Here is a 27,666-nt window from a genome sequence, read left to right as displayed (position 1 = left end):
TTTCTGTGAAGACGCTAGTGATCAGCTTCACCTGTGTGGCTGTTCCGCCCCAGCTACTCCTGATGAGCAATCAGGAGCGCTCTTTAGCCGGAGCCGCCCGTTCACCAGCGTCAGATAGTTGTTCTCTACCCGTTGGTCTCGTCAGTCTATGCTAACAAATCTTTTGCTTCCTGGATACTTACCACGCTTATCTTCAGGTCACCACATCTCCTGCTCCATGAGAGACACGGCTCTTCGCCAGCGACTTCCTCCTCCGTGGCTCACTGTCGCTCGACTCATCGTCGTGTTCTCACCTTCCTCTCCACAAGGCATGAGTCTTCAGCAGCGTCTCCCTCGGCTCCTAGGATTCCCTCCACGCAACTCCTGCCTTGAGTGAGTCTGTTCCAAGATGGAACCTACCTACGAACTGTTATTCTCGCCTTGAAGCAATTGTGCAGCTGCATCGGCATAATTCTCCTGTTTTCGTTATATCACCTGAATTCTATGATTGTTAAAATAAATATTATTTTGATCATTTTACTCCTCGTGTCCGTCTGCATTTCAGGTCCAACTAATACATTTCAGACGTTTCCCTTAAAGGAAACGTGACAAGACACTTCCTGCTGGAGAGAACAACTCCAACATGCAATCATAAGAGGACGATTGTCAGCATGTCTGTAATTCATGTGATGAAACGGACTGGTTTGCAAATGAGTACAACAGGTAGGCTACAACAAGTAGAAACACTTATAAGACAAGTTAGGAATCTTGCAAAGGAAGAGTCTAAAAAGAGTATTTGCGGACAGAAATTGGGCAGATCAGAAAATTGGCGCTCAGTGAAATTACGGTGGCCGCCAGGAGGAGAAACAGGCTGCGTATTCACAAAGATGAATTTTGTGTGGGTTTTTCTGTTCTGTTTCAGTTTTGACATTAATGTAAGTACCGTGAACTCTCTGCAGCTCAGTAACCAGGTGTGTTTCCGCTCAATATGTGTTGCTCCTGAAAGAAAACTGTCATGCTAACACACCAGCAGTTGTTGTTCTGTCACATCGCTTTGAGGACAACATGCACACTTCAAAGAAACTCCACACAGTTATAAAAACTTTCTGTTTTTTGTACGTTTAGATACGACAAAGAAATACAAGAGTTACTTTTTAAGTTCTTCTTTCAGTTTCGCTCAGGCAATACTCTTTGACGTAGATGCAGCATTTCCCAAACACAAGCAAGACCTTGCAAGTCTTCACCACCAGATTCAACGTCTCAGATTATTTTCCATAAACTCCTGAATGTTCCTCCAGGAATCTTCCTGGGCAGCTGCATGAGGTGAGGGACGACCTCCCCATGACATCATCACTGCAGTATATTTAAAGAAAAAAACACTCAGACTCACAGTTATTACTCTTCAATTACATTTCACGGCAATGATGATGACAAGTGTGGGTGATGTGGCTGAATCTAAAATACAACATAGGACAGATCATAGTCCAATGTTAGGACTATGATTAGGACATAGGACTCACATTTTATTGGTTTGACTCTCCATAGTGATGCCCTTACATGTGGTGTGTAAGGCGGTTCGATCAAGTGCCCAGCACCAGGATACGACAAACGAGTGAAGAGGTGAGATTTACCTGCAGCCCTCAGGGTTTCCTCAATCTGATGACCAACATATCAGAGTCATAAAACCAGCAGCAAGTTAATTTGTAAAAAGAAAGTAAAGGGATACAATTTACCAGGTTTGCAGTCTCCACACTTGAACAGCTCAGATCATCTTCTCCCAAAATGTACATTAATGGGCAGGTGATGTTCTCCAGCTGTAAAAAACACAATTACCTTGGATTGGTGTTTGTAAAATGACATTTCATATGTGTTAGTGCTGGAGGTGGCAGAGTGGCCAATTAAGTCTTTCCCATCACCTTCAATTTGCCTCCTGGGCCAATATTATGAGGCATGGAGACTTCTTTGAAAGTGATGTAGCCTTGATGGTCATATGTCCAATATTGTGGATCACTGAAAAGTTCACAGAGAAGAGAAAAGTTAATTTCAAGCTATAGTGTAAAACTTTGAAATATACACATAGCATATGGTGAGTAGCTAAGTCTCTATGAATGCAGCTGATCATGTATGGGTGATGGGAACACGCTATTTTCACCGCTAAACAATGCATCTTCACAAAATACTGCATCGCCAGTTTCTCCAGTTTGTAGCAGCTCAATAAATGGGGAATCCAAACAAGGGAGAGTCCAGACACCCTGCAGAGGAAACCCATTTCAGCCGCTTGTACCCGCGATCTCGTTCTTTCGGTCACTACCCACAGCTCATGACCATAGGTGAGGATAGGAGTGTAGATCGGCCGGTAAATTGAGATTCACCTTTTGGCTCAGCTTCTTCTTTACCTAGACAGACTGCAGAGGCCGCACCAATCCGTCTGTCGATCTCTCTCTCCATTTTTCCGTCACTCGTGAACAAGACCCCAAGATACTTAAACTCCTCCACTTGGGGCAGGATCTCATCCCCGACCCTGAAGAGAGCACTCCACACTCCAACTCACCACCAGGTGGTCTTCGGCTACCACCCAACTCGCACTGCACCCGACCTCTATGGCCCCTCCCACAGGTGGTGAGCTCATGGGAAAAGGGACCCACGTTTCTTCTTTGGGCTATGCCCAGCAGGGCCCCATGGGTGCAGGCCCGACCAGCAGGTGCTCGCCATCGTGCCCCTCCCCCAGGCCTGGCTCCAGAGGGGGCCCCCGGTGACCCGCTTCCGGGCGAAGAAATGTGAGTTTCATCTATTGTCATCATCATAAGAGGTCTTTGAACCGCTCTTTGTCCGGTCCCTCACCTAGGACCTGTTTGCCTTGGGTGACCCTACCAGGGGCATAAAGCCCCCGACAACTTAGCTCCTAGGATCATTGGGACACGCAAACCCCTAAGGTGGCCGCTCCTCGGAGGCGAACATGTTTGCCAAAAACAAACTTTTTTTTAGAACACAACATCTGACCAGACATGAGGTCAATGTGACTGTCAGCCTGGTGGGAGGAGAACCTCAAATCACTCTGAGTGACTAATAACATGTATTCTGTTAAGACAAAGACTTATCTAATACTAAAAAAAACTCAAACATGTACAATTTACCTATCGCTGTCTTGAGTCCTGCTGTCTCCACCTGAGCTCTTCACGACATCTATAGCTGGTCCATTAACACAAATCAAGCATGATGGCTGGAAAGAAGAACATAATAAAACAAATCTAACTTTGTACCGCTAACAACTATTATATTTAAAAAATATAACAAGAAACCAATGTGAGACTGTGGATGTTCAGACATACTTTGACACCACACTGAGTGGCAATTTGAAGAGTCAGGGAGACTCCGTACGACAGACCGATGATCCCAACTCTGTCAGGACAAACTTGATGATGTTCTTGAAGCAGCTGGAAAGCTGACTGTCCAAACCGAATAAAAGGATATACATAAATAAAACATTGAGTATATGATTATCTGCACTGAATTGAGGGAAGAATAAAATGTTTTGAATTGAAACACAGGACAAAGTAATTTCACCATGTTGCTGTACCTTGAAATATGAATCACCAACAGTGAAGCAATGGAATGGGCCAGGTAAGTCTTTGTACTTCATGTAGGCGAGTGATAAGCTGGCATAACCTCTGGATGCAAACAGGGCTGAGCGATACTCTACCAGTCCTCCACCAACTCCCCACAGATCCAACATGGCTGGAAATGGACCTGGACCTGTATGAAATCAGGACAGATGATGCTGTTTAGAGGACAGTTCCCATCCACCACCTTTATACAGTATATGCTTTAAATCCTGTGCTCACCAGGAGGTAAGAATAACGTCCCTACAAGTCCATTTTGGCGAATCTCTATCCTCTTTACGCCTGGTGCCATGTACCAGCGCTCAGCAGTTACAGCAGCCAGCTCAGTGCTCTGTCTCTGACTGGGTGACACGTGCCCATCCAGGAGGGAAATGTGCACGACGTGTGGAGTTTCTACATTTTTCTTCCTCAGTCTGTGGAAAGAGCACGAAACATGAAAGTATCATTAGTACCAAACCGTTTAAAACAGGCATTAACATGCATTTGAGTTTATGTTAGGGCCCCAGGGTCGTGACTGCTTTTCCTTGTGTGTACTTGTCTGCATGCGAGATGGGTTGCAGGTGTGCATATTTGGGTGAATGACATGTGTGTTAGTCTCGGTGCATCCTGGGAGCCAATTGGTCCTGCACAGGAGGCACCAGTACAAGAGGCCTGATCATCGCAGCTGCAGTTGAACCACTCACAGCCAGACTGCCAGCAGACATTTTGAACTTGTTTTTAAATAAACCTTTAAAGTTGTCTGTTTTGCTTGTTGCTTGTGGTTTCTTTTGGGAGTTGGGAAGAGGGAGTCTCCTTAGTCTTCTTGCAATCTGGTTTCTTTTTGGGGCATGATCCAGCAACCTTCTTGCTATGAGGCAACAGTGCGAGTGAAACAATCATACTGTACTACACAGATAGATAGTATAACTTGCCTTTGGCCTTCTCTTCCTCCAGGAGCTGGCTGCAGTCCCCAGAAAAGTCCCATTGGTTCACAGCCCAAATATGAACCCCCAACTGAATGATCCCTGGTCACTGTTTAAAGGGAAAGACGGAGGAGGAGACAGTTTAGTTGACATGTTTCTGCATGTTTGGGAGATTAGTTTTGTCAGAGACGGGTTGAGGTCAACACTGGACTGAAATACCTGTTAACATAAAATGCAAAAGAACATTTTAGTTTCCCTTTTGGCTACTGACAGATAAACAGCACAAAGGGAAGATAAGATAACATAACGTCTTTTGAGTTTCATTGCTACAAAAGCATTTACTGTATATCAGGGGTCTCAAACTCAAATGACCTGGGGGCCAATGCACATCTATTGTGGTCAAGAGGGGGCCGGCCTGGATAACAAAAAGTGGGACTGTTCACCATATCGCATCATGATATCACACGTATACTTAATAATACTATTTATGATGCAAAATCAATGTATTAATTTCAAAAACAGACATTTATTTTAAATTACATCAATAATAGTGTGGACAACTGTAATTAAAATTTGTGCCAGGAGCCGTTTCGGCCGCTGCCGTTCGTGGCTCAGGCCCTAACAAGTGTATTTATGTATGTAATTGAATGTTGTATATGATACATTTAATAATGGGATAAATGATAAATGACCAAATGTCTTACTATTACTGTTATAAAAAACATTGCAAACATATATTATAATATTTATCACCTCGCTGGCAGCTGTGCCTCAGCTCCACGCTGTGTTAAAAAGACGGTGAGGTCGTGGGCCATGTTTTGAGTGGGGGGCCGCATGTAATCATTTGGGGGGCCGCATGTGGCTTTGAGATCCTTGCTGTATATAATCCAAGAGTAAATATAATACGTTTCTACTGTATGCAAACCTCAGTGTGACTCACAGTTGACAGTGCCATCAGCTTTTGTATTATAATGGGCAAATGCCTCCCACAGGTCACCATCTTCACAACACAATTGTGCACAAAGAGTAACTGGAGAGTATGGGGGCAGGAATTGGCCTTTAATGCTGATCGGTTCATCTATGATGGCACGAAGAGGAGCAGCCGTCAAGAGAGGAGCTGGTCTGTTTCTGCTCAGCCACCGTACTGCACCTGCAAGTATTAGAGACACAATTTTGACCAATTTATATTGTAGAATAATGTTTTTCCTATTGATGCTGTTAGTATTTGCTTATTTTGAAGGTAATAACTTTTTAAACTGCTGAGTGGGATTAATCCATATTTTTATGCACTTTATCAAAAAGGCAGACCCAGTCACCACTGTAATATTATATTATAATATTAAATATTCAATTCTTTCACCCACTGTCACAATTCACTGCTTCTATGCTGCATCTGTTGTTGCTGTTCCTTGTTTGCTGTGCAAACATATGTATAATTGTTTGACTTTCTTTTGCTGTGTGACTATCTCTTGCTGCTGTAATATTGGGAATTTCCCCATTGTGGGACAATAAGGGTATATCATATCGTATCGTATACTGTGACTTCACTACAGCCGGCCTGATGCATAAGTGAGTATGAGTGAGCTGCCCTGATAAGCTGTTTTCACCTCCCTGACACACAGTACCTGGGGAGAGAAAGTGATCTGAACTGTATCTTCACTTTTAGAAATGTGTTGCAAAAAAGGGTTCCAAAAGGGTTCTTCTACAAGGAACCATTTGCTTCTGAATAACCCTTTCCAGAAGAAAGGATTTTCAAGGGTTCTTGGTAACACTAATGGTTCCAGTAAGAACCATTTTGATCCCGAGAACCCTTTAAAACCCCTTTCCTGAATAAAGGGTTTTAAAAGGGTTCTTTATAAAAAGGTTCTACCTGGAGCCAAAAAGGGTTCTCCTATAAGGACAAGCCGAAGAACCTTATATGGTTCTACTTAGAACTTAGTCTATCATGTCTGTTACTTTACTACAAATAAAACTTCAATCAATGCTCCAATACTTCACATTTGTCTTCATGTCCTCATTTCCTCCACAGCAGGTGGATATTTAGAGTGTGTGAGTGGTCAAACATTGGATATAGTAAATGTGCCAAAGTGGTGGGGGTGAGCCCCAAATCAATTTCTTCTTAGGGCCCATGAAGACCTGGGCCAGCCCTGGACCCACATACAGAGTGGAGTGATGGCACTTAGGCCACATACTGTCCACTGTCAGCCAAAAGTGAACCAGGAAAACACCAGACATCTTTCACGATAGTTGGTCCACATTCATTGCATTATATGTAGAACACTTTAGGCTGATAACCACATCAGCAGGGATCACATTTTCCCCCAAAGTGGCAAAGTGCATTTTAACAATGTTTGATATTCAGAGGAGTTATTTGAGGAATTTGAATATACCATTAGTGTCACAGGTTCTTCAAGTACATTTCAGCATCTTGACTGGTTTATTAAATGTATTACAAATATAATAGTTATGCTTGTTCAAGTGTATCACTTAAAAAATAAAATAACATATGTAGCTGTAGAATAAGCCTTTTAGTTATGTTCGACATTAAGTGGCTTGCTTTACAGCTGTGTTGTATGATGACATATATCACAATTTAAACTACATGTTAGGAAGTAAAGCACCGACAGAAATGCCTACGAGTTGACAAACATTACTGAGAAACAAGCTCTCCAAATATTAGATTTGATAAAACACAATAAAACTCAAAGAATATTCTTACCCACTGCATGGTGCATTGTCTGTCTCCTCTGTAGGTAACTGAAGCACTGTATTAGTTTCAGCACCATTTTTCTGTGAAGTATTTCAGTGTTGAGTTATACACATGAACACATATGTTGAACCATACACACAGAGAGAGAGAGAGAGACACACACACAGAGAGAGGGGGCGGGGGATATTATATGCATTGTAAAATAGTGATTATAGATGATGGACAATTGCATAAATATTGAAGTGTACACTTCTACACTAATAAATGACATGGTTCACAAACTGTATACCTCAGATATTGTCCTCAATTAAATGTATATAAAAAGTGAGAAAGTGTTATAGTTCAGGACATTATTGTTTGGCAAAACCTGAAGGTGTGGAAAATATGTTAACACACACCTCAGCAACTTGGAGAATAAATGTTGACACAGAAACGACAAAAACTGTTTTCAGTTTGTTTTCAGATTCTACTTGTACAGTGGATCAATTGTCAGATGTTTTTAGACATTTATCTCGTCACTTTGGGCCCTTCAAATGGGCAGACACTCCCTCTTGGGGAGAGCAACTCCAGCATTCAATCATGCAAGGATGATTATCAGCATGTCTGTAATTCATGTGATGCAACCAACTGGTTTGCACAAGAGTCCCTGTACACTACGCTGTAAATGTCATACCGCTATTACGTGAACCTTTAATCAACTTTAACCCAACTTATCATTAATATTTTATAATACAACTTTTTAAAAAGTTGAACTTGGCAGCATCAAATGGCATCATAAGATGAATGTTTCAGAGACATCCAGGTGATATACAGTATTTTTTTTTTTTTCATAAATAAGTTTTCTTTCCAAACATCCCACAGGATTATGCGTTTGTACTACTTAAGAAGTAGAAACAATTATAAGACAAGATAGGAATCTTACAAAGGAAGTGTCTATAAAGAAGTATTTGTGGACAGAAATTGGGCCGATCAGAAAATTGGGGCTCAGTGAAATTACGGCGGCCGACCTGAACTCTCTGAAGCTCAGTAACCAGGTGTGTTTCTGCTTAATATGTTTTGCTCCTGAAAGAAAACTGTCATGCTAACATGCTAGCAGTTGTTGTTCTGTCACATCGCTTTGAGGACAACATGCACACTCCAAAGAAACTCCACACAGTTATAAAAACGTTCTGTTTTCTGTATGTTAGATACGACAAAGAAATACAAGAGTTACTTTTTAAGTTCTTCTTTCAGTTTCGCTGAGGCAAAACTCTTTGACGTAGATGCAGCATTTCCCAAACACAAGCAAGACCTTGCAAGTCTTCACCACCAGATTCAACGTCTCAGATTATTTTCCATAAACTCCTGAATGTTCCTCCAGGAATCTTCCTGGGAAGCTGCATGAGGTGAGGGACGACCTCCCCATGACATCATCACTGCAGTATATTTAAAGAAAAAAACACAGACTCACAGTTATTACTCTTCAATTACATTTCACGGCAATGATGATGACAAGTGTGGGTGATGTGGCTGAATCTAAAATACAACATAGGACAGATCATAGTCCAATTTCAGGACTATGATTAGGACATAGGACTCACATTTTATTGGTTTGACTCTCCATAGTGATGCCCTTACATGTGGTGTGTAAGGCGGTTCGATCAAGTGCCCAGCACCAGGATACGACAAACGAGTGAAGAGGTGAGATTTACCTGCAGCCCTCAGGGTTTCCTCAATCTGATGACCAACATATCAGAGTCATAAAACCAGCAGCAAGTTAATTTGTAAAAAGAAAGTAAAGAGATACAATTTACCAGGTTTGCAGTCTCCACACTTGAACAGCTCAGATCATCTTCTCCCAAAATGTACATTAATGGGCAGGTGATGTTCTCCAGCTGTAAAAAACACAATTACCTTGGATTGGTGTTTGTAAAATGACATTTCATATGTGTTAGTGCTGGAGGTGGCAGAGTGGCCAATTAAGTCTTTCCCATCACCTTCAATTTGCTTCCTGGGCCAATATTATGAGGCATGGAGACTTCTTTGAAAGTGACGTAGCCTTGATGGTCATATGTCCAATATTGTGGATCACTGAAAAGTTCACAGAGAAGAGAAAAGTTAATTTCAAGCTATAGTGTAAAACTTTGAAATATAAACATAGCATATGGGGAGTAGCTAAGTCTCTATGAATGCAGCTGATCATGTATGGGTGATGGGAACACACTATTTTCACCGCTAAACAATGCATCTTCACAAAATATTTGCATCACCAGTTTGTAGCAGATCAATAAACGGGGAATCCAAACCTGGACATCTCTTCAGTAAAGTGTGTTGAAGTAGATCTTGACCCACACGAAGCAGTGTGGCTAAAAATTGGACTGATTAGTCACTACATGTCTGTATTGTTTTTGATTCATTTGGCACCTTTATTTGCAGTTTGTTTCTCTCCTTCTTTGAATGTGTCTGAGTGAGTGTGTTGTGGGTGTGTCTGTGTGACTGTCAGCCTGGTGGGAGGAGAACCTCAAATCACTGTGAGTGACTAATAACATGTATTCTGTTCAGACAAAGATTTATCTAATACTAAAAAAAACTCAAACATGTACAATTTACCTATCACTGTCTTGAGTCCTGCTGTCTCCACCTGAGCTCTTCAAGATATCTATAGCTGGTCCATTGACACAAATCAAGCATGATGGCTGGAGAGAAGAACATAATAAAACAAATCTAACTTTGTACCGCTAACAGCTATTATGTTTAAAAAATATAATGAGAAACCAATGTGAGACTGTGGATGTTCAGACATACTTTGACACCACACTGAGTGGCAATTCTAAGAGTCAGGTAGACTCCGTACGACAGACCGATGATCCCAACTCTGTCAGGACAAACTTGATGATGTTCTTGAAGCAGCTGGAAAGCTGACTGTCCAAACAGAATAAAAGGATATACATAAAACATTAGTATATGATTATCTGCACTGAATTGAGGGAAGAATAAAATGTTTTGAATTGAAACAGGACAAAGTAATTTCACCATGTTGCTGTACCTTGAAATATGAATCACCAACAGTGAAGCAATGGAATGGGCCAGGTAAGTCTTTGTGCTTCATGTAGGCGAGTGATAAGCTGGCATAACCTCTGGATGCAAACAGGGCTGAGCGATACTCTACCAGTCCTCCACCAACTCCCCAAAGATCCAACATGGCTGGAAATGGACCTGGACCTGCATGAAATCAGGACAGATGATGCTGTTGAGAGGACAGTTCCCATCCACTACCTTTATACAGTATATGCTTTAAATCCTGTGCTCACCAGGAGGTAAGAATAACGTCCCTACAAGTCCATTTTGGCGAATCTCTATCCTCTTTACGCCTGGTGCCATGTACCAGCGCTCAGCAGTTACAGCAGCCAGTTCAGTGCTCTGTCTCTGACTGGGTGACACATGCCCATCCAGGAGGGAAATGTGCACGACGTATGGAGTTTCTACATTTTTCTTCCTCAGTCTGTGGAAAGAGCACAAAACATGAAAGTCTCATCAGTACCAAACCGTTTAAAACAGGCATTAACATGCATTTGAGTTTATGTTATGGACAACAGACAGCTTGCTTTTAAATAAACCTTTAAAGTATTTGTTTTTGTTGGTTTTTCAGAGTTTTTCCTCCATGTTAAGGAAGGAATGAACGCATGTTCAGTCGCTTCACTTTTTATTATTTCTTCAATAGCTGCATAAATGCAAAAATGCATCAGCAGCTATGGACGGATCACCCAAACTCACACGCATGGCCTTAAATACTATCAATGTAAAGTGTCCACTGTAACAAAGGGTGAAATCATCATTTTTAAACAGAAATACGCAATAAATCATATCATAATACAAATAAGAGCACATCACTTAACAGTTTTACTTGTTGCTGGTTTGTTGCTAGTTTCTTTTGGGAGTTCAGAAGAGGGGGTCTCCTTAGTCTTCTTGTGGTCAGGGTTTCCCCCAGGCCTGGTCGTAACAATCAGTTCTGTATTCAGACTCGGTTGTACAATCCCATAGTGATTTGCACTCCTGAGGTGTGAGGTCGGTTGGAACAGGCATCCAAGGGGTTTCTGGGTAGGAGTAATGCTACTGTTAATGAGACAGAAGGGTTCAGGGCTCATCGGGATCATTGGGTGGGAACCCTCTTTCTCTGGTGTTTTGATGACAGGCCCACGACACCTCCAGAGGGCTCATCTGGCGTACCAGATGTAAATATTGCAAGAGACTGCTAACATATAGCGGCAACACGAGCAGCATGCAGCAGCATATTAGCCGCCACCACAGTGAGAAGCAGAGTAACGTTACGCCACCTCGTAAGCTGCCAAACTATAATATGTCATATCTTAATACACACAGCACATGTTTAGACTCTAAATGGCCAATTTATTGCCTCAAATTATCTTAAAACGAAAAGTGAGAAGCGGCCACTGTTTCAATGTTATTCCGCTTCCACAGTCTTTCTCTCTCGGACGCCATTTCTCACTGTAGCTAAACGCACAACAACCTTGCGTAGCGACCCCTACTGATCGGGCAGGAAATTGCAGTGCGTAAGTATGAAGGCTTGAGGGGTCTCCGTGGTTACGCAGTCGGAGAAGTATAGTATGGCCTTTACTTGTGAGAGTGAGAGAGTTTAAGAGAGTGAGAGAGTTTAAGATGACCATGTCAGTTGTACTGTTTATAAGAGGACACAAACTGTTTTACAGAGTATCTGTAAAGACAGCACCAGATTTTTTTCGTATGAATAAAAGATCCATCCATCCATCCATCTTCTACCGCTCTTTCTATGCAGCAGTCTGAGAAGGGACGCCAAGACCTCCCTCTCGCAGGACAACTTCCTCCAGCTCTTCCGGTGGGATCCCAAGGCGTTCCCAGGCCAGACGAGCGACGTAGTCACTCCAGCGTGTCCAGGGTCCGAGGGAGGCGTCCAGAGCTCCTCACCCTATCTCTAAGGGAGAGATGTGCAACACTCATTGCAGAGATATTGCGCAGGGCCACTGCCTCGGGATAGCACGTGGCATAGTCCTCTAGGCAGCGTCGGGATGGGGCACCTCCGCCTCACCACTAAGCACAGCACACCACTCACATTTCCCTGATGTACGTGACCGCACCCTCATAGTTTCCCCTGCTAAGCTCGCAAACCCCGAGCCAATTTGTGCCCAAGATTGGAGTGTGCGTGAAGCGAGTACTAAGGCAAGTGTGTGTGGTGCAGGAGGTGGGGCGGCGGGGCCACCTCAGGGCCGGCGGGGCCACCTTCGGGCCAGCGGGGCCACCTCGGGGCCAGCGGGGCCACCTCGGGGCCGACGTAGGACGCCCCTGGGGAATCGCCTCTGGCTTGGCTTGGCTTGGCCTCCGCCCTCATTTAAGGTTACTGGGAGATGGCAGGACATCATATGTTGCCCGTAAGATAAAGCTTCCATATTCCACAGTTCCTTCCAAGAGAACTTCCTTTCTCAATGCCCTCCCATCCCATCCACTGCCCCTTTTTCGATTGAGCGACAGCCTTTGCGCACCTTGCTGCCTGTTCATGCCAGCGCACCTCCTCAACAACCAGGCTTCTGCGCTGGGATCGTGCTGCCTTGTGCCAAGATGGACTGCTCGATCCAAGGCTAACGCCTCCTCTCCCCTGTTGCAAGGTCATCAATGTCATGGTGCCTTAGGTCTGCCTTTGCCTGCTGTGTTGCTGCGCTTGCGGTCCATTTTCTCCCAGTCACCAGAGTAGGAGCCTGTCTGGGCTACAGATGGGTCACAGGATTCTAACAGTGTCAAGTCCAGAACTTACTTTGGAGCACTTGAATTCCTCCGTAAGACTGGACACAGGAATCTCCAGAATTCCTTTTCCATACATCCCAGAAGACCCAGCCACCTTTTAACATGAGCTGATCACCCTCCCCAGTTTTTCAACCATCGAGATAGGGACTGCACAGATGGTAAGAAGCCAGAACAATATAGTGACAGTGAGGCATTCTTCCGTCTACTGTCTCCCGTTTTTTCTTGCACGGAGCTGCTGGTACAAATCTGAGGTAATTTAGGTTGAAAGGTGGGGTACACCCTGGACAGGTCGTCAGTCCATCACAAGGCCAACATATAGACACGGACAACTATCCACTCGCACACTCACACCTACATGCAATTTAGAGTGTCCAGTTAATCTTTGCATGTTTTTGGACAGTGGAGGATACTGGTGAAAACTGGGGCAACGAGCAACCTTCTTGCAAAGAGGCAACAGTGCCAGTGAAACAGACATAGGGCCTGATTTACTAAGATTCCAAATAGAGAGCGCTAAATTGCGTGCGCGAGTTTAAAGACTGCGCCTGCTACTGGATTACGTTTTGCGGGTGAACTACTAAGATTGCGACCGCTCCATTGAAATGAGGATTTTGCGCTAGTGTTGTCGACATAGAGAAAGAGCAGACTCAACGGACGCGCAGAATGGAATTTGAAGCCACTGAACAGAAAGTACAGCTGACGTTCTGCGATGAGCAGATAACTGTGATCGAGGGATGTGACATCCTTGTTCCCCGGGTCCAGGACCTTTTATTATCATTATTATTATTATTATTATTATTATTTTAATCGTGCGTCAGTATGATGGACAGCTCCACCATTACCTGACGTATCAAACAAAGAAAACTATGGACTATGGATGTTGCCGTAAAAAAAAAGAAGGTGCTGCACTCTCCTCCTGACTCACCTGCAGCTCACTGACAGCTGCCAGGGGGCGCTCTGCTGTTTCTCTCAAGATTACACATAGGTCAAATTTCAATGGATGTGTGACTTTTTTGTCAATAAGTAAATAAATAAAAAAAGCGGATCATCACAACGGCTTTTTAGTCCCAGTCCGTCCCTGGTTTCATCTGTGTTCATTCAGTCAGGCTGAGTTTCCATTACGCGTGCCAACAGCCTTTGATCTGACGTCAGAGGCAACGGAACAATCGATATAGATGATATATCTATAGCTGATGGACCCGTTAAGGTAAAGCAGGGTTCCCCATTCCTCCAGTCTTAATCAGTGAACATAGGTACGACCCCTCCTTGAACCACAAACTGCAGACCAAGGTAAGCCCATACCAGTACAAACATGCATTTCTCCTCTGGATATCTATATTTCATTTATTCAGATATACCAAATAAGAAATGAATGTGCGTCATCTGTGAACGTGAAGTTGAACATGCTCTGGAAAAGCGGAATTTCCTGATTTACAAATAGTATTTTTGTTTATGGATTTCTCAGAGGATATGTACATAACCGCAGCCATGTGTGCACAACGCTGTGCCAGTTAAGACCTCCCTTTCAAACGTGCAGTCAGTTTCAGGTTTGATAAATCACTTTGCGCGTGCTAAAATAACATATTTACATTTTCTCCTCCCATCACACGCAAAATTGCGTGCAAACGCCCCACATTGCATATGCATTGAGACAAGCACGCTAGATGGGTTGCGAGTGCTATTTTGCCCGTCTGAGGGACGCACTCCTTGTTGCACCCTGTTAATAGATCAGCATCAACGCAAATTTGCGTGTGCAATCCAGTTTGCGCACGTTTTTGCTTTAGTAAGCTTTAGTAAATCAGGCCCATACTACACAATCTGTAGATAGATAGTATAACTTGCCTTTGGCCTTCTCTTCCTCCAGGAGCTGGCTGCAGTCCCCAGAAAAGTCCCATTGGTTCACAGCCCAAATATGAACCCCCAACTGAATGATCCCTGGTCACTGTTTAAAGGGAAAGACGGAGGAGGAGACAGTTTAGTTGACATGTTTCTGCATATTTGGGAGATTAGTTTTGTCAGAGACGAGTTGAAGTCAACACTGGACTGAAATACCTGTTATGCAAAATAACATTTTAGTTTCCCTTCTGGCTACTGACAGAAAAACAGCACAAAGGGAAGATAAGATAATATTTTTGAGTTTCATTGCTACAAAAACATTTACTGTATATAATCCAAGAGTAAATATAATACGTTTCTAACAACGTAGCAAACTTCAGTGTGACTCACAGTTGACAGTGCCATCAGCTTTTGTATTATAATGGGCGAATGCCTCCCACAGGTCACCATCTTCACAACACAATTGTGCACAAAGAGTAACTGGAGAGTATGGGGGCAGGAATTGGCCTTTAATGCTGATCGGTTCATCTATGATGGCACGAAGAGGAGCAGCCGTCAAGAGAGGAGCTGGTCTGTTTCTGCTCAGCCACCGTACTGCACCTGCAAGTATTAGAGACACAATTTTGACCAATTTATATTGTAGTATAATGTTTTTCCTATTTATGCTGTTAGTATTTGCTTATTTTGACTTGGTTATTGAAGGTAAAAAGCCAAAAAGTGAACCAGGAAAACACCAGACATCTTTCACGATAGTTGGTCCACATTCATTGCATTATACGTAGAACACTTTAGGCTGATAACCACATCAGCAAGGATCACATCTTTCCCCAAAGTGCAGTTTAACAATGTTTGGGCCATATAAAATATAACCATAGGTGGAAAGAGTACTGATATATTATACTCATGTAAAAGTACCACTTTTTGTTACTTTTTTAACAAGTTTGGTTTTCTTTCTTGTGTCGTGCATAAAGGACAAGGGGGAAACACAAGGGGAAACAAATCTCATATGAATAGTTTTTAATTAAAGTAAGACCTTTACAAATTAAAGTGCTGACAAAATTAAATATGCAAAGGTACCCAGCAGCATGTAGACTACCATCGCCCAACGCCTTTCGGACCACTTTCGGGTGACATCATCTAAAAAGGTCCATGTTTGTTTCAGGATATTCAGGCCGCATTTGCCATTTCACATGTGGGCCAGTTTAGGCTCACATCTGTTTTGTGTGGGCCAGTGATGTCATATCATTGCTAGAAGTGGCTGACAGCCAGATGCTATCTGCTGACTCTAATACCACCTATCCATAGATGCTTCATCGAGAAATGACTTTAAATAATCTCATCCCAGGAAGAAGGGGGGTGGTACTCATTTTAAGAAGACAAAACAAAACATACACTACACTGAGTATGTAGAACAGTTACTATATACAGACAGCCACCTGCTGATCATATACACAGTTGCAGTGAGCCATTGTGTACAGCAATTTGGGGTGAAAAAACACCTAAACGTGAAATAGGCAACATATCAGAGGAGTTATTTGAAGACACCATTGGGGTCACAGGTTCTACAGTACATTTCAGCCTGTTGACTATTTGTTATTACAATAGGTATTCTTGTTCAAGTTGTCACTTTAAAAAGATAAAATGAAATTTGTAGCTGTAGAATAAGCCTTTTAGTTATGTTTGACATTAAACAGCTTGCCTTACAAGCTGTAATGGAATAATCACATCACAATTAAAGCTACATGTTAGGAAGTAAACTACTGGCAGAAATGCCTGGGGGTTGATAAACATTACTGAGAGCGAAGATCTCCAAATACCAGATTTGATAAAACATAATAAAGTACAAAGAATATTCTTACCCACTGCATGGTGCAGGCTTATCTGTCTCCTCTGTAAACTGAAGCACTGTATTAGTTTCAGCACCGTTTTCCTTCCCCAAAGCATTTCAGTGTTGAGTTATACCGACGAACACACACGTCAACACATGCACACAGAAAGAGAGAGAGAGAGAGACAGACAAACAGACAGAGGGAGAGAGAGAGAGATTATATGCTTTGTAAAATAGTGATTATAGATGACGGACAATAGCATAAATATGGAAGTGTACACTTGTCACAAATAAATGACATGGTTCAAAAACTGTACATCTCAGATATTGTCCTCAATTAAATGTATATACAAAGTGAGCTAGAATATGTGAATAGTTTAGGACGTTATTGTTTGGCCAAACCTGTTTTGGAGGCGTGGAGCTACTTGTAGAAACATTTTTGACATAGCAACAACTTCTTTTCAGCAATGGCTGGTCGATATGACCTCAGTGATAGAGATAGAATCTGGTTCACAGGGACTAACTCAATTGCTACCGTGATAAGTCCAAATAGGGTGAGAACCTTGTCCGACCCCCCTCTCATTTCCCATTGACCACAATAGTAAAAGAGACACCTGTAAGTGTCAACAATTACACCTTGAGACATGGAAATAGGCTTTTATAGATCTTTATATTCTATATTTTTAATTCATGGAGTTTTTTTTTTAATTTGTAAAACCTTCCTAAAGCCTATAAAAAAGCCCAGACAAATGCTGCGTTCCAGAGCCCATCCAAAAAAATGATCCCACCCGAATTGTACTAGCTCCTACTTCAAAGCGTCCCAGTAACTGACGTCAAAACATGAACATGGATAAGTCCCACATCCCATTTGTTTGGATGGGCTCTGGAACGCAGCATTATTTCTCCGAGTGACGTCACAGCTGTGTAAGAGCACAGCGAGGCGCGTTCATGTGGCGTCTCGGCCCGCCGGCCATCGTATCAGATGAAATTAAATTAAATGAAATGCAAGTAAAGTCCGAACTCCGACACGATAGGTGGCGGTAATGCCGTTTAGAATCTGCCATCCACCATAAAATGAAAAAGAAGAATTCAGATAAAGTTTTCCTTCCGAGTTCACACACCGTCACTTCCGTGTTGTTCACCAGCTCCAGTTAGGAGACTGTAACACAAGGCCTGTGTTGTTTCCATTATAGTTTTAACTCAGTTGGTCAACTACAGTTTGGGCATTAATGTAAGCGCCGTGAAGTCTCTGCAGCTCAGTAACCAGGTGTGTTTCTGCTCTATGTGTTTTGTTCCTGAGAGAACACTGTCATGCTAACACGCTAGCAGTTGTTGTTCTGCCGCGTCGCCTTTATAATGTACGTGTTGTTGTCACACGGCTGACTGCGTTCCCCTTTTATATTTTAAAGATATTTAAATTAAATATCGGCTGCCATGTTAAGATCATCAGAATATCCAGTAACATCGTTAGCTTGGCGTCCACGCTCAGTATTCGCTTTATCCTGTCGTAAAAGCAGAGTTCTGGCTGAGTGTTGTGCTGTCTAATTCTTCTTCTGAATAGACCTAAAATCACTGTGTTGTTGTTTCGTCCTGTCTGTTTTCTGTCATTTTAACGGAGATAACGGGGATGTGTATCTATATCAACATGTCACGGGACGATAATGCCGAATTAATGTCCACACTAAGATATTTTTGCAATGTTCCGAGTGGCTGTTGCTAAATTAATCATCAACTGTTTTAATAACCGATTCATTGTTTGTATTTGTTCAGCTCTCTGAGTTTTCAGCTACTTAAATGTGAATATGTTCTGCTGTGTTTTGGTCCATATATTAAAGAAATCGACAACACTATAATATTGGTTTGTGGACAAAACAAGACATTTGGAAACGCCTTCATCTCACCAAAAATCAACAAACATATATTTTCCCATTCTAATTGCTGTAGTAGTTGCCAATGGTAGACAGCTACTTACTACAGGTGACGCTTTGTTGATATTTGCCATTATTGTGAAACAGTATGAAATTAAATATTTTAGAAATTCACCAAAAATCAACAAATAGACATTTTCTCATTCTGATTGCTGTAGTAGTTGCCAAGTGTAGGCAGCTATTCTACGAAGTCTGTTTGACGTAGCCGGCATGCTGCCAATGGTAGCTGCTACTTAAGGTGACTTGGTGAAACAGGGTGGGAATAATTCTGAAAAACACACCAAAGGCGTCGTCAACAAGTCGTTTTTTTTATTACAGACTATTTTAGAAGAATAGTATTTATAATAATAAATTTCATACTATTTCACAATAATGGCACATAACAAGACTTCACCTGTAGTAAGTAGCTGTCTACCATTGGCAACTACTACAGCAATCAGAATGGGAAAATGTCTATTTGTTGATTTTTGGTGAATTTTTTTTAAATATTTTATTTCATACAGTTTCACAATAATGGCACATATCAACAAAACTGCTCCTGTAGTAAGTAGCTGCCTACCATTGGCAACTACTACAGCAATCAGAATTGGAAAATATCTATTTTTTGAGTGAATGTCTTTCGAAAACAAATATCCAGCGAATATCAAACGTCCTGCTAACTTATGCACGCTGAACAAGCGTCAATATTTTTCCACAACTTCTGTTATTTGATGGACCAAACAACTACTCGGTAATTCAAGAAGTTAATTGAGAGATGCATCCATTCTGAAATAAGAAAATAGTTGCAGCCCTAGCACAAATTTGTGGTGAGTCAGATGCAGTCTGAATGTTTGCAGTCTGTTGAACTTATTTGTAGAGAACTGGTAATGGTGTTTGACTTGAGCATGTCTGTGACACAGGATGTTGTACTTTGGCTTAAGGGTGTTCAACAACCTCTTTATGTCACAAAGTAGCATTCCACAACTTCAACATCTTTGTATTTGTGTTATGAGTCACTTTACAGCTAAAACTAATGTGGCTGTCATTGTAACAGAAAGGCCCCGTTTTCTTACTTCCTGCAATTTCAAAGTTTAAGATTGATTTGCATACAGACAACAACAAAGGACTTGACTGATTACATTTCTGACCTCTTCAACCTGACTAATGGTAAATGACTTATTAAGGGCTGTTTGTACTGCTTGAAATAATCATAGGTTCTTTTCATACTTTGGTTTTAATTGGGGATTAGCTCATAGGACACTGACAATTGGTAAAACTTATGATTAACTTTAGACTAATCCTGTGCATGAACTGTGTACGCTTTGTTAGCTAGTATGTTTTTCTTGTTTCACCAGTTGAGATTTGAAGACAACTGTTATGAAAGGTGCCAGCAGTGTAGCTGGGTTTGTCAAAATATTGGGTTCATTGAACTTGTTGCAACATTTATTTTTTTCAGATTTGGAGATCACACCCAGTGCAGACTGGATGGAAAGGCTGGTAACATTTAAAGCCATCTGTTAACATCCTTGTGGCCCTGCACGTGTAGCGCAATGGCCAGTCACTTCCGCAGCTACATATGGGACCCGGTCCTCATTGTGTGTCAGATTGTACTGATGCAGTGCATCTACTACAGCTTCTTGGGTCTGTGGTTGGCTGGAGTTGACAGTTTGGTGCACACCAGTCGGTCACTGGACCAGATCTTCAATTATGAAGTAAGTTAAAAGATGTTCTTTTTTAATTACTATTATTTAAATACATTACTGAACAAGCTTTTAAATCTTTGCTCCACTGTTGCAGACCCTTGGCTTTGCGACAATGCAAGGGAGGCTGTCGATGATGGCGTTCATCTTAAACTCTCTCACCTGGTATTTAATTTCTTCCATATTTGATAAGAAAAGAGCTGTGGCCCGTCACCCCCTGGTGGGTAATGATGGTGCTGCAGTTTTGTCATTAAGTTAATATATATTTAAGATGCATATTTAAAAGTTGCTATGTAATTGATGTGCATTGATTTGGACAATTTGTAAAACACCTTTTGTGCCCTACAATTAGTTAAAAAGTTGTAAATGCAACAAGTAGACTTTAAATTAAGCTTAACAGTGTTTTCAAGGTAATCAGTTTACTAGATTTAGTTTTGTTTTTAATTTTGACTTTACAGTTTAATGCAGAAGTCAGATTCAAAGTGTTATTTCATATATTTTGTATATATGATCATGTATAATTTCTAGAAATTGAAATGATATGGCATAAACTTCAGAATTTGTAATGGCTGAACTGTGTATCCACAAGACCTGAATCATAAAGACACATGGCCACACCATCTATCAAAATGAAATACTGTATTTTGAAAATACAAATGTGTCAATAGGACAATCTTATTTGGGAACGTTTCTTACGTGAAATGATCAGTTAACAGAGAGAGTTAGCAGCTACGTTAATGCCTAATGTTACACTGAACAGAAAGTGATTCATGGTTTAACCAATTAAGGCCTGAAGCGCCTGGAAAAATGTCTCTAAAACCTGAGCTTCAATGGCTACTAAATAACTGATTTCTCAGCCTCTGTAGCAGATATAGGAACACAATTCAAAAAGTATTTGAGAGCTCACACCTGTGGCTTTCCTGTGAAATTTAGTTTATTTAGATACAAAAATGTAAAATTAAAGGGAATAACTATTTTCAATTAAAAAAACAGTAAGAAAATAAAGTCATATCAACTTGTTTGTCCTGTGTGAAGAACAAGAACAGCATGTAATGACTGTAACAGTCTGCTTCACATGTGACAGTGATAGTGCTTACATCGCTGCAGCATCTGCAGGTAAATCCACTGTCACCCCTGGTGCGCGGTTGTAAACGTCGATTACGGTGGTATTTATCGCCATTATCGCCGACCTCGTCGTCTTCAAACATAATTATGTCTTAACCATAAATCCCGGTCGATTTGTTCACCGCGTTTGAAGTTATCAGCGATGACGCCATCGAAGACGAAATTCCTCAAAATCACTGCCTTCAGAAATCTCTCCGCTGTCAAAGTCCTCCATGTTCGCGCAAAGTAATTTCAAAACAATGTTGCGAGGAACCCTTATACCCCCGAAAACTGACGTATCCGCTTTACTGTTGTATATGAGAGAATAAAACGCACAGCCGCTCTCCCGGCGTCAATGGTTGAAGTGCGGCAATGCTTCCCCGGCGTCAATGGGTTAAAGAAATGCGTCATTGAATCAACTTTCTCTGTTCTCATCAAGTCAGGGCTTTCTGATTTATGTTCTTATGATGTCCTCATGCCGTTTCAAAGGCATTATTTTACAGTATTTTAAAAATATTATTATAAAATAAAGCTTTTTTTCATCAACTCACTAAAATACAAATTACAAAGTAATATTTTGTATTTGATTTGTCCGTCCCTGCTGATGATAACATACCCACTTGGTCTCATTGTTCTCGCAGTGCCCTCGGTCTGTGGTTCTTCATCCGGCGAGGGAAACAGTGCTTAGACTTCACTGTCACTGTGCATTTCTTCCACATGATCGGTTGCTGGATCTATAACACTCACCTTCCAGCCGCTCTGTCCTGGTGGCTCGTCAACGTGGCCTGCATGGCCTTGATGGCTGTAATCGGAGAGTACCTGTGCATGCGAACTGAGCTCAGGGCCATTCCAGTCAACAGCGGACCCAAGTCTAACCTGTGAATTGTTGTGGACACCTCAATGAAAACCTGTGGATGTTTAAACCTCTTGGAACTTTTGCAGGGGAAGCTTTTCCACTGTTGGCAAAAGTAAAGGAACTCCTTAATGGATGCATCAGATGAACTGATCTATTTATTCTTATGTTGGACAGTGTTGACTCAGCTACAGTATATTAAGATACTCATTGGAATGCTAATGAAAGCAGATTTAGGTAAAACATATTTCTCTGACAACTACAGTTCTCTGGTCATTTTTTCGTTCAGAAGTAAGTGCATTTGCATAAATGCCACATTCCCACATTTTAAAAACTTTAATTCCTTTTTTTTCCTTTTTTTTTTTTTTTTACACAAAACAGGGAGTTTAACAAATAACACAACTTGTAATTCCTTTCTCTGTGCATTATGCTGGCTAAGTTTGTTACACCATTGTGCAAAGTCACAGATTACTGTACTGATCTTTTTAAACTGTCCAGTAGCCGGTTCTTTGGGTAACATGTTCACTTTTAGGTCCTGGTGATACGGCCTAAAAATTGAATCTCCGCTCCACCAAACTCGTTTTAGGAGAGAGACAAAGAGACATTACTTTAACTACAAAACTATGAACATGATATTTCCTTCGGGTTTTTAACTATAACCACAACACACAGCAACACAACTCTGCCCACAGCTTATTATCGTGATCACATTTAAACACAGTTCACAGCAGGTGGTGGTTTGCTCGAAGTCTGATGCTGCAAAACCAAACTAGTTCCATGCTACTGAGATGACTGAGCCTTTTTTTTAAGGAACAAACTCCTTGCTGCTTGTGGGCTGCGGTGCTGCTTGTGGGCGTGCTGCACCACTACAAACTACGGAAGCCCATGTGGTGGAAATGCATTTTCATTAAAAACTAATTGCTCAGCCCTATTTATTGTTCCCCCCAATTTTTTTGTTTAAGCCCATGTGTCAGATACAGTACTTTGTTATAATATCCATTTATGGACATTGCACAATACCCCCTCTATAGGGCAGTGCCACGTTGCAGGCATCAACAAACATGCTGACCATTGCCGACTTGATTGAAAATAATTATTTTATTATGCTTTGATCCGATACAGACAGAAATGCAAGCGGATTCCCAGGAATGTAAGCCATCCCATTAACATCGTACAGATGGATGTAATTCTGCACCATCTCGCAGAGATTCTCTTCGAAGCGTTCCACCATTTTAAATGCACATAAAGGTTCTTCATCATTTTCCTGACTGATTGGACTCTTGACTCTGTCCCGACAGTGTTCTGTAGTATTGCTCTGTCTCCTGCGACATGTGCATTGGCTGATGAAATGAACGCAAAGTACGGACAGAAAAGGCTCCCTCCTTCTCTGTCTTTTGTGTACAGTATAAATTATTTTACTTGATGAGATGGAGTCTGTACATTCAGTCTTATTCTGCTTGTTATTGGCCTTCAGTATTTTTTTGCACAGCAAGTATTGTTTATTTTCTTGTCTTTTTAGGATGTGTAATGTGGACGGTGCAGCCACTTTATTCCCAAAAAAACATCCACTGTTTGTTGGAGGTGAACATTCCTCAAATATGCAGTGACGACGTTGTCTATGCAGTCTGCTTAGTGTAGTATACAATTAGGGTTGCAAAATTCAAGGAATGTTCAAAATGGGCAACTTTCTATGGGAATTAATGCAAATAAATGAAATTAATTTTTGGGTAAATATACTGTAGCATAATTTGGCTAAAACAATCAGATTTGATGGAAATACAGTTGAATATCAATGCTATTCCTCCTATTCCTTCCAGCACAGGCACATATCACACTTCTTACTGCTGGCATATTGAAGCCACACCCCCTGCATTATTCCTCCATCACAGATTATTTAACCTGAACTATTGAAGCCATTCTGTGAGGACTATTTTACTCAACATTCATGTTATTGTTCAATGAAAGAATTTAGCGTCGATAAAGTTCTGCTCACACACAAATCATCTGTGTCATGTTTTTTATTTTTTTTAAATTGTATTTAAATCATGCTGAGAATTGTCCGCCCTTCTGTGACCCTATGTACAATGTTGTGGTGCAGGGTGATAATACTTGATATTTTTGTGAGTGCACGTTGCTGCAGACCGATCGACACCATTCCCATGTCCCAATGTACATCCATTCGTTTGTTGTTGCTTGTCTCAGCAGCTTTGTATGAGAATACACTGCAGATGTTGACGAAACACTGGTCACACAGGAGTGACATTTTTCTGTCGCCCAATCAGCTGACTGTCGTCGGTGGACTGACCTTACCATGCCATTTTACTCTGGTACCCCAAGGTAAGGGTGCCAAAGAATGGAACACTCAGGGTATAGGTTATTTTGGTACTATTCCTAATGCTAGAAAGGATGTAATCACTCTTCTCAATGCTCTCACTGTCTCTGCTGCTTCCTCTTCTAAACACAGCAGCCCATGCTCAGGCTGGTTCGTCTGTTTGTGCTTCTGTACAAAGATGCTGGCACAAGATGGCGGCAAGCTGTAAAGCAAGTCCACATAAAAGGCCTATTGTAAGGCCGTTAAAAGTGAAATATATTTATTGTTGAGCAAAAATACATTAGATAACACTCTCCTAAATGTTATTCACTGAACCTTTTAACACATGCATGAGAAAGTCTTATTTGAAGATAAACACAATCTATTTACCAGCTCCTTTACAGGTTTTTCTAACAATTCCCATTACTTTAATGCATACAAATAGAGCTGAAGCAATTACTCGATTAATGGTCAACTATTTTGATAATCCATTAATGGGTAGAAGCTTTTTTCATGATTAAAACAATATTTCTGATTGTTTTAGCATTTTAAATGTGAACATTTTATTTGTTTCTTCTCTCCAAATAACAAAGAAATCAACACTTTTAAGACATTTTCTTATATTTTATGGACCATGCGATTACTCGATTAATCGTGAAAATACTCGTTAGTTGCAGCTCTAAATACAAATGTAAACAATGCAAGATTATTTCTTGCAGTGGCTGAACACAGTTTTCACATGGAATGCTGCATTTTCTATTTTAAAATGTTTCTATATTAAAGGTGCATTATGTAACAAATCTAAATCATCTGGCCATAAAATCTGATGTCACAGAGACTCAGGAATAATGTATACATATAACAAACTGAACTCACCAACAACAACAGTACAGACAAAATATTTGCATTAAAAAAATATTTTGCAGACTGCAAATCATGTTTATGTTTTGAAATCATTTTTTGGCATGTGGCGCCACCTACCGCCGTCTACCAATCATTGCAGTCAGTAGAGTCTCAGCTGCCGAGCAACCACGGGTTGCCAGTTACGTCAGAAAACGAAACCTAAAAGATCTCTGTATTTTGAATTTGAATGTAGTAACCGTTTCTGGCCACGTTCTTACATATGGCACCTTTAACTATTTAACATGACATCATTTTACTTTATATAATGTATATAAGTACAGAGAACGCAAGCTGGACCTATTCATATAATTACCATTTTTTAAGTTTGCTCTCACCACAGAATCAGGACAGTCAGAGTGTATTATTTCCCCCTCTCTGAAGAGTTAAATGGTGCTTGCTCCAGCCTTAAGAGTTGGTAGAAGATGCCAGTTTGGAAACTGCAGGTGAAAAAATAATTGGCCCTTATGCTTGAGACATCAAAGAAAGCTCTATAATGAGGGGCAAAGCAGGAGCGCGTGTGCTGTTCCACTAAGGTTTTTCCTCCTCGGGCTCTGACCCCTCATTTTCTCCCATCACTGCCCCTGTGAGAAGTGTCCAGGTGGAAGGAAACAGATGGAAGAGCACTAACAAGTCGACCCTCATTACCAGCACTTTGCTGCAGGAAGGAACTCGGTAGTAAATGAGTTGTACGACAGAGGACGTACTGCATTGAAAAAATGGCCACTTTGTGTTTCTACACCTTTGTATCAAATTTAAGCACACACACATACACACAAACAATTATACACGTGGTGCTTTATTAGAAATATCTCCATATATTGCTTTGTACAGTGCAATCTGTAAATAATGTGCTTTTCCATCAGTAAGTTGAAGAAAAAACAAATCCCACGGATACTGACTGACTTGTGTTACATTCAGCAGTTTTGTCCGTGTTTAAACTGATCTCATGGTAAGTTTTCATGTGAGTAATGCTCGCGATAACACATTTTCATTCATTTTCATGCTTTTACTAAACGGCATATGATGATTCAGGAGTCGTCTCTTCAAAGAGGACAGCAGAGAGTGACCGCACATATTGCTCATGCTTGGAGGACACACCACAACTTGATTTTGTTTGTATTCTCATCACCAGACACACATGACGTAAGGCTACCACTTATGAAACGTGAATTTAATCAAAACTAGAACAAACATGCTGATGTAACGGGTGTGAGGGCGGTCGGCTAATGAGTCTGCATAAGAAAGGATGCTGATACACAAACACACACACACACACAGGAGCTAGTGTCGCTTCATGCACAGATTGATACCACTGACTGCACACTGTCCAAGTTAGCCACTGCCACATAAATTGTCATGCATTTGTGATAAAAATAGATGAGGAAAAATTAGTCCAGGACCACAGAAATTATATTTAGACGTCTAGTAGCACCATCACAAAGGAAATGTGCAAGTGAGAAACAGAAATCGATGCACTTGCTATATTATTCTTACCATAAATTAATAATGTAACATTTTTAAAAATCTAATTTCTTCTTAATACTAATTTTGGGCTGCTCATCAAAAATAATCAATGGGATACGGTGGAGATGATATTGCTTTGAACTTGAGCACACATTCTCTTAGATTCCCTGCTGCTTTCTTTGCTGCTTTTGCAGTTTGTGGGCTTTCAGGACTAATTTTCCCCCAAAATTACACCTTGGAATCTTTGTTTAACAGCATAATTATTCAGTGCATGAACTGGTAGATATTTAATTGGTACCATTAATCTTTTTTAAAAAAAGACGTAGAGAATATGGTTTTTAATTACAGAAGCTGTAACTCTGCTTTTGCATATATTTTGACTTCATTAGTGATGAATATAGGGACACAAATTAAAATGAATACAGCGTCTTGAGTATTAAAATATGATAATTTGTGAAAATGTAATCATGCTTTTGTGATGAAGTGTGATACAAGCTTGTCTGTGAAAATCTACAGATCATGTGTTTCCCTTGTTTTTTTTTTTGCATTATTGGCATTATTAATGTGAAGTACAGGTCTGGTCACACGTGATGAGATGTGATGAAGGACACGTGAGCACTTTCACAAACAACCAGAGGATTTAGAGACAAAGAACAGTGAACTTTCTCACTTTTCCACAAACATGAACAGGTCAGACGTTTAATGGCTGACTGAGTGTAAAGACTGAACCAAAGTGTGGGTCGAGGATCGGGGAGAGCGAGAGAGGAGCTGGACGTTCGG

The 27,666-nt window shown here is 41.1% G+C and overlaps 2 protein-coding genes across 2 annotated transcripts; one reads left to right on the top strand and one right to left on the bottom strand.

Moving 5' to 3' along the window:
• Positions 1-1,381: 1,381 nt before the first annotated feature.
• Positions 1,382-15,915, bottom strand: LOC310926190 (acyl-coenzyme A thioesterase 2, mitochondrial-like; the record flags this gene model as incomplete). Its single annotated transcript, XM_083888289.1, has 17 exons — positions 1,382-1,434; positions 1,500-1,635; positions 1,713-1,793; positions 1,896-1,989; positions 3,114-3,199; positions 3,309-3,425; positions 3,557-3,732; positions 3,822-4,012; positions 4,511-4,610; positions 5,442-5,716; positions 9,801-9,886; positions 9,996-10,112; positions 10,237-10,412; positions 10,502-10,692; positions 14,823-14,922; positions 15,207-15,494; positions 15,894-15,915. 17 exons carry the CDS (start codon positions 15,913-15,915, stop codon positions 1,382-1,384), a joined length of 2,289 nt encoding a protein of 762 aa, XP_083744415.1.
• A 1,858-nt stretch (positions 15,916-17,773) lies between these two features.
• On the top strand, positions 17,774-22,237 carry sys1 (SYS1 golgi trafficking protein; the record flags this gene model as incomplete). The annotated part of the gene is made up of 4 exons (XM_083888096.1): positions 17,774-17,911; positions 20,008-20,263; positions 20,349-20,416; positions 21,997-22,237. The coding sequence occupies exons 2-4, from the start codon at positions 20,102-20,104 to the stop codon at positions 22,235-22,237; spliced, it is 471 nt and encodes a 156-aa protein (XP_083744222.1). The 5' UTR covers positions 17,774-17,911; positions 20,008-20,101.
• Between the last annotated feature and the right edge of the window lie 5,429 nt (positions 22,238-27,666).

The sequence above is a fragment of the Microchirus variegatus genome (genome assembly GCF_963457635.1).
Source record: "Microchirus variegatus genome assembly, chromosome: 4".
In the NCBI taxonomy this organism is placed as follows: domain Eukaryota; kingdom Metazoa; phylum Chordata; class Actinopteri; order Pleuronectiformes; family Soleidae; genus Microchirus; species Microchirus variegatus.
The sequence above is the reverse complement of the archived record's forward strand: the minus strand, read 5'-3'. Positions and strand labels throughout refer to the sequence as shown.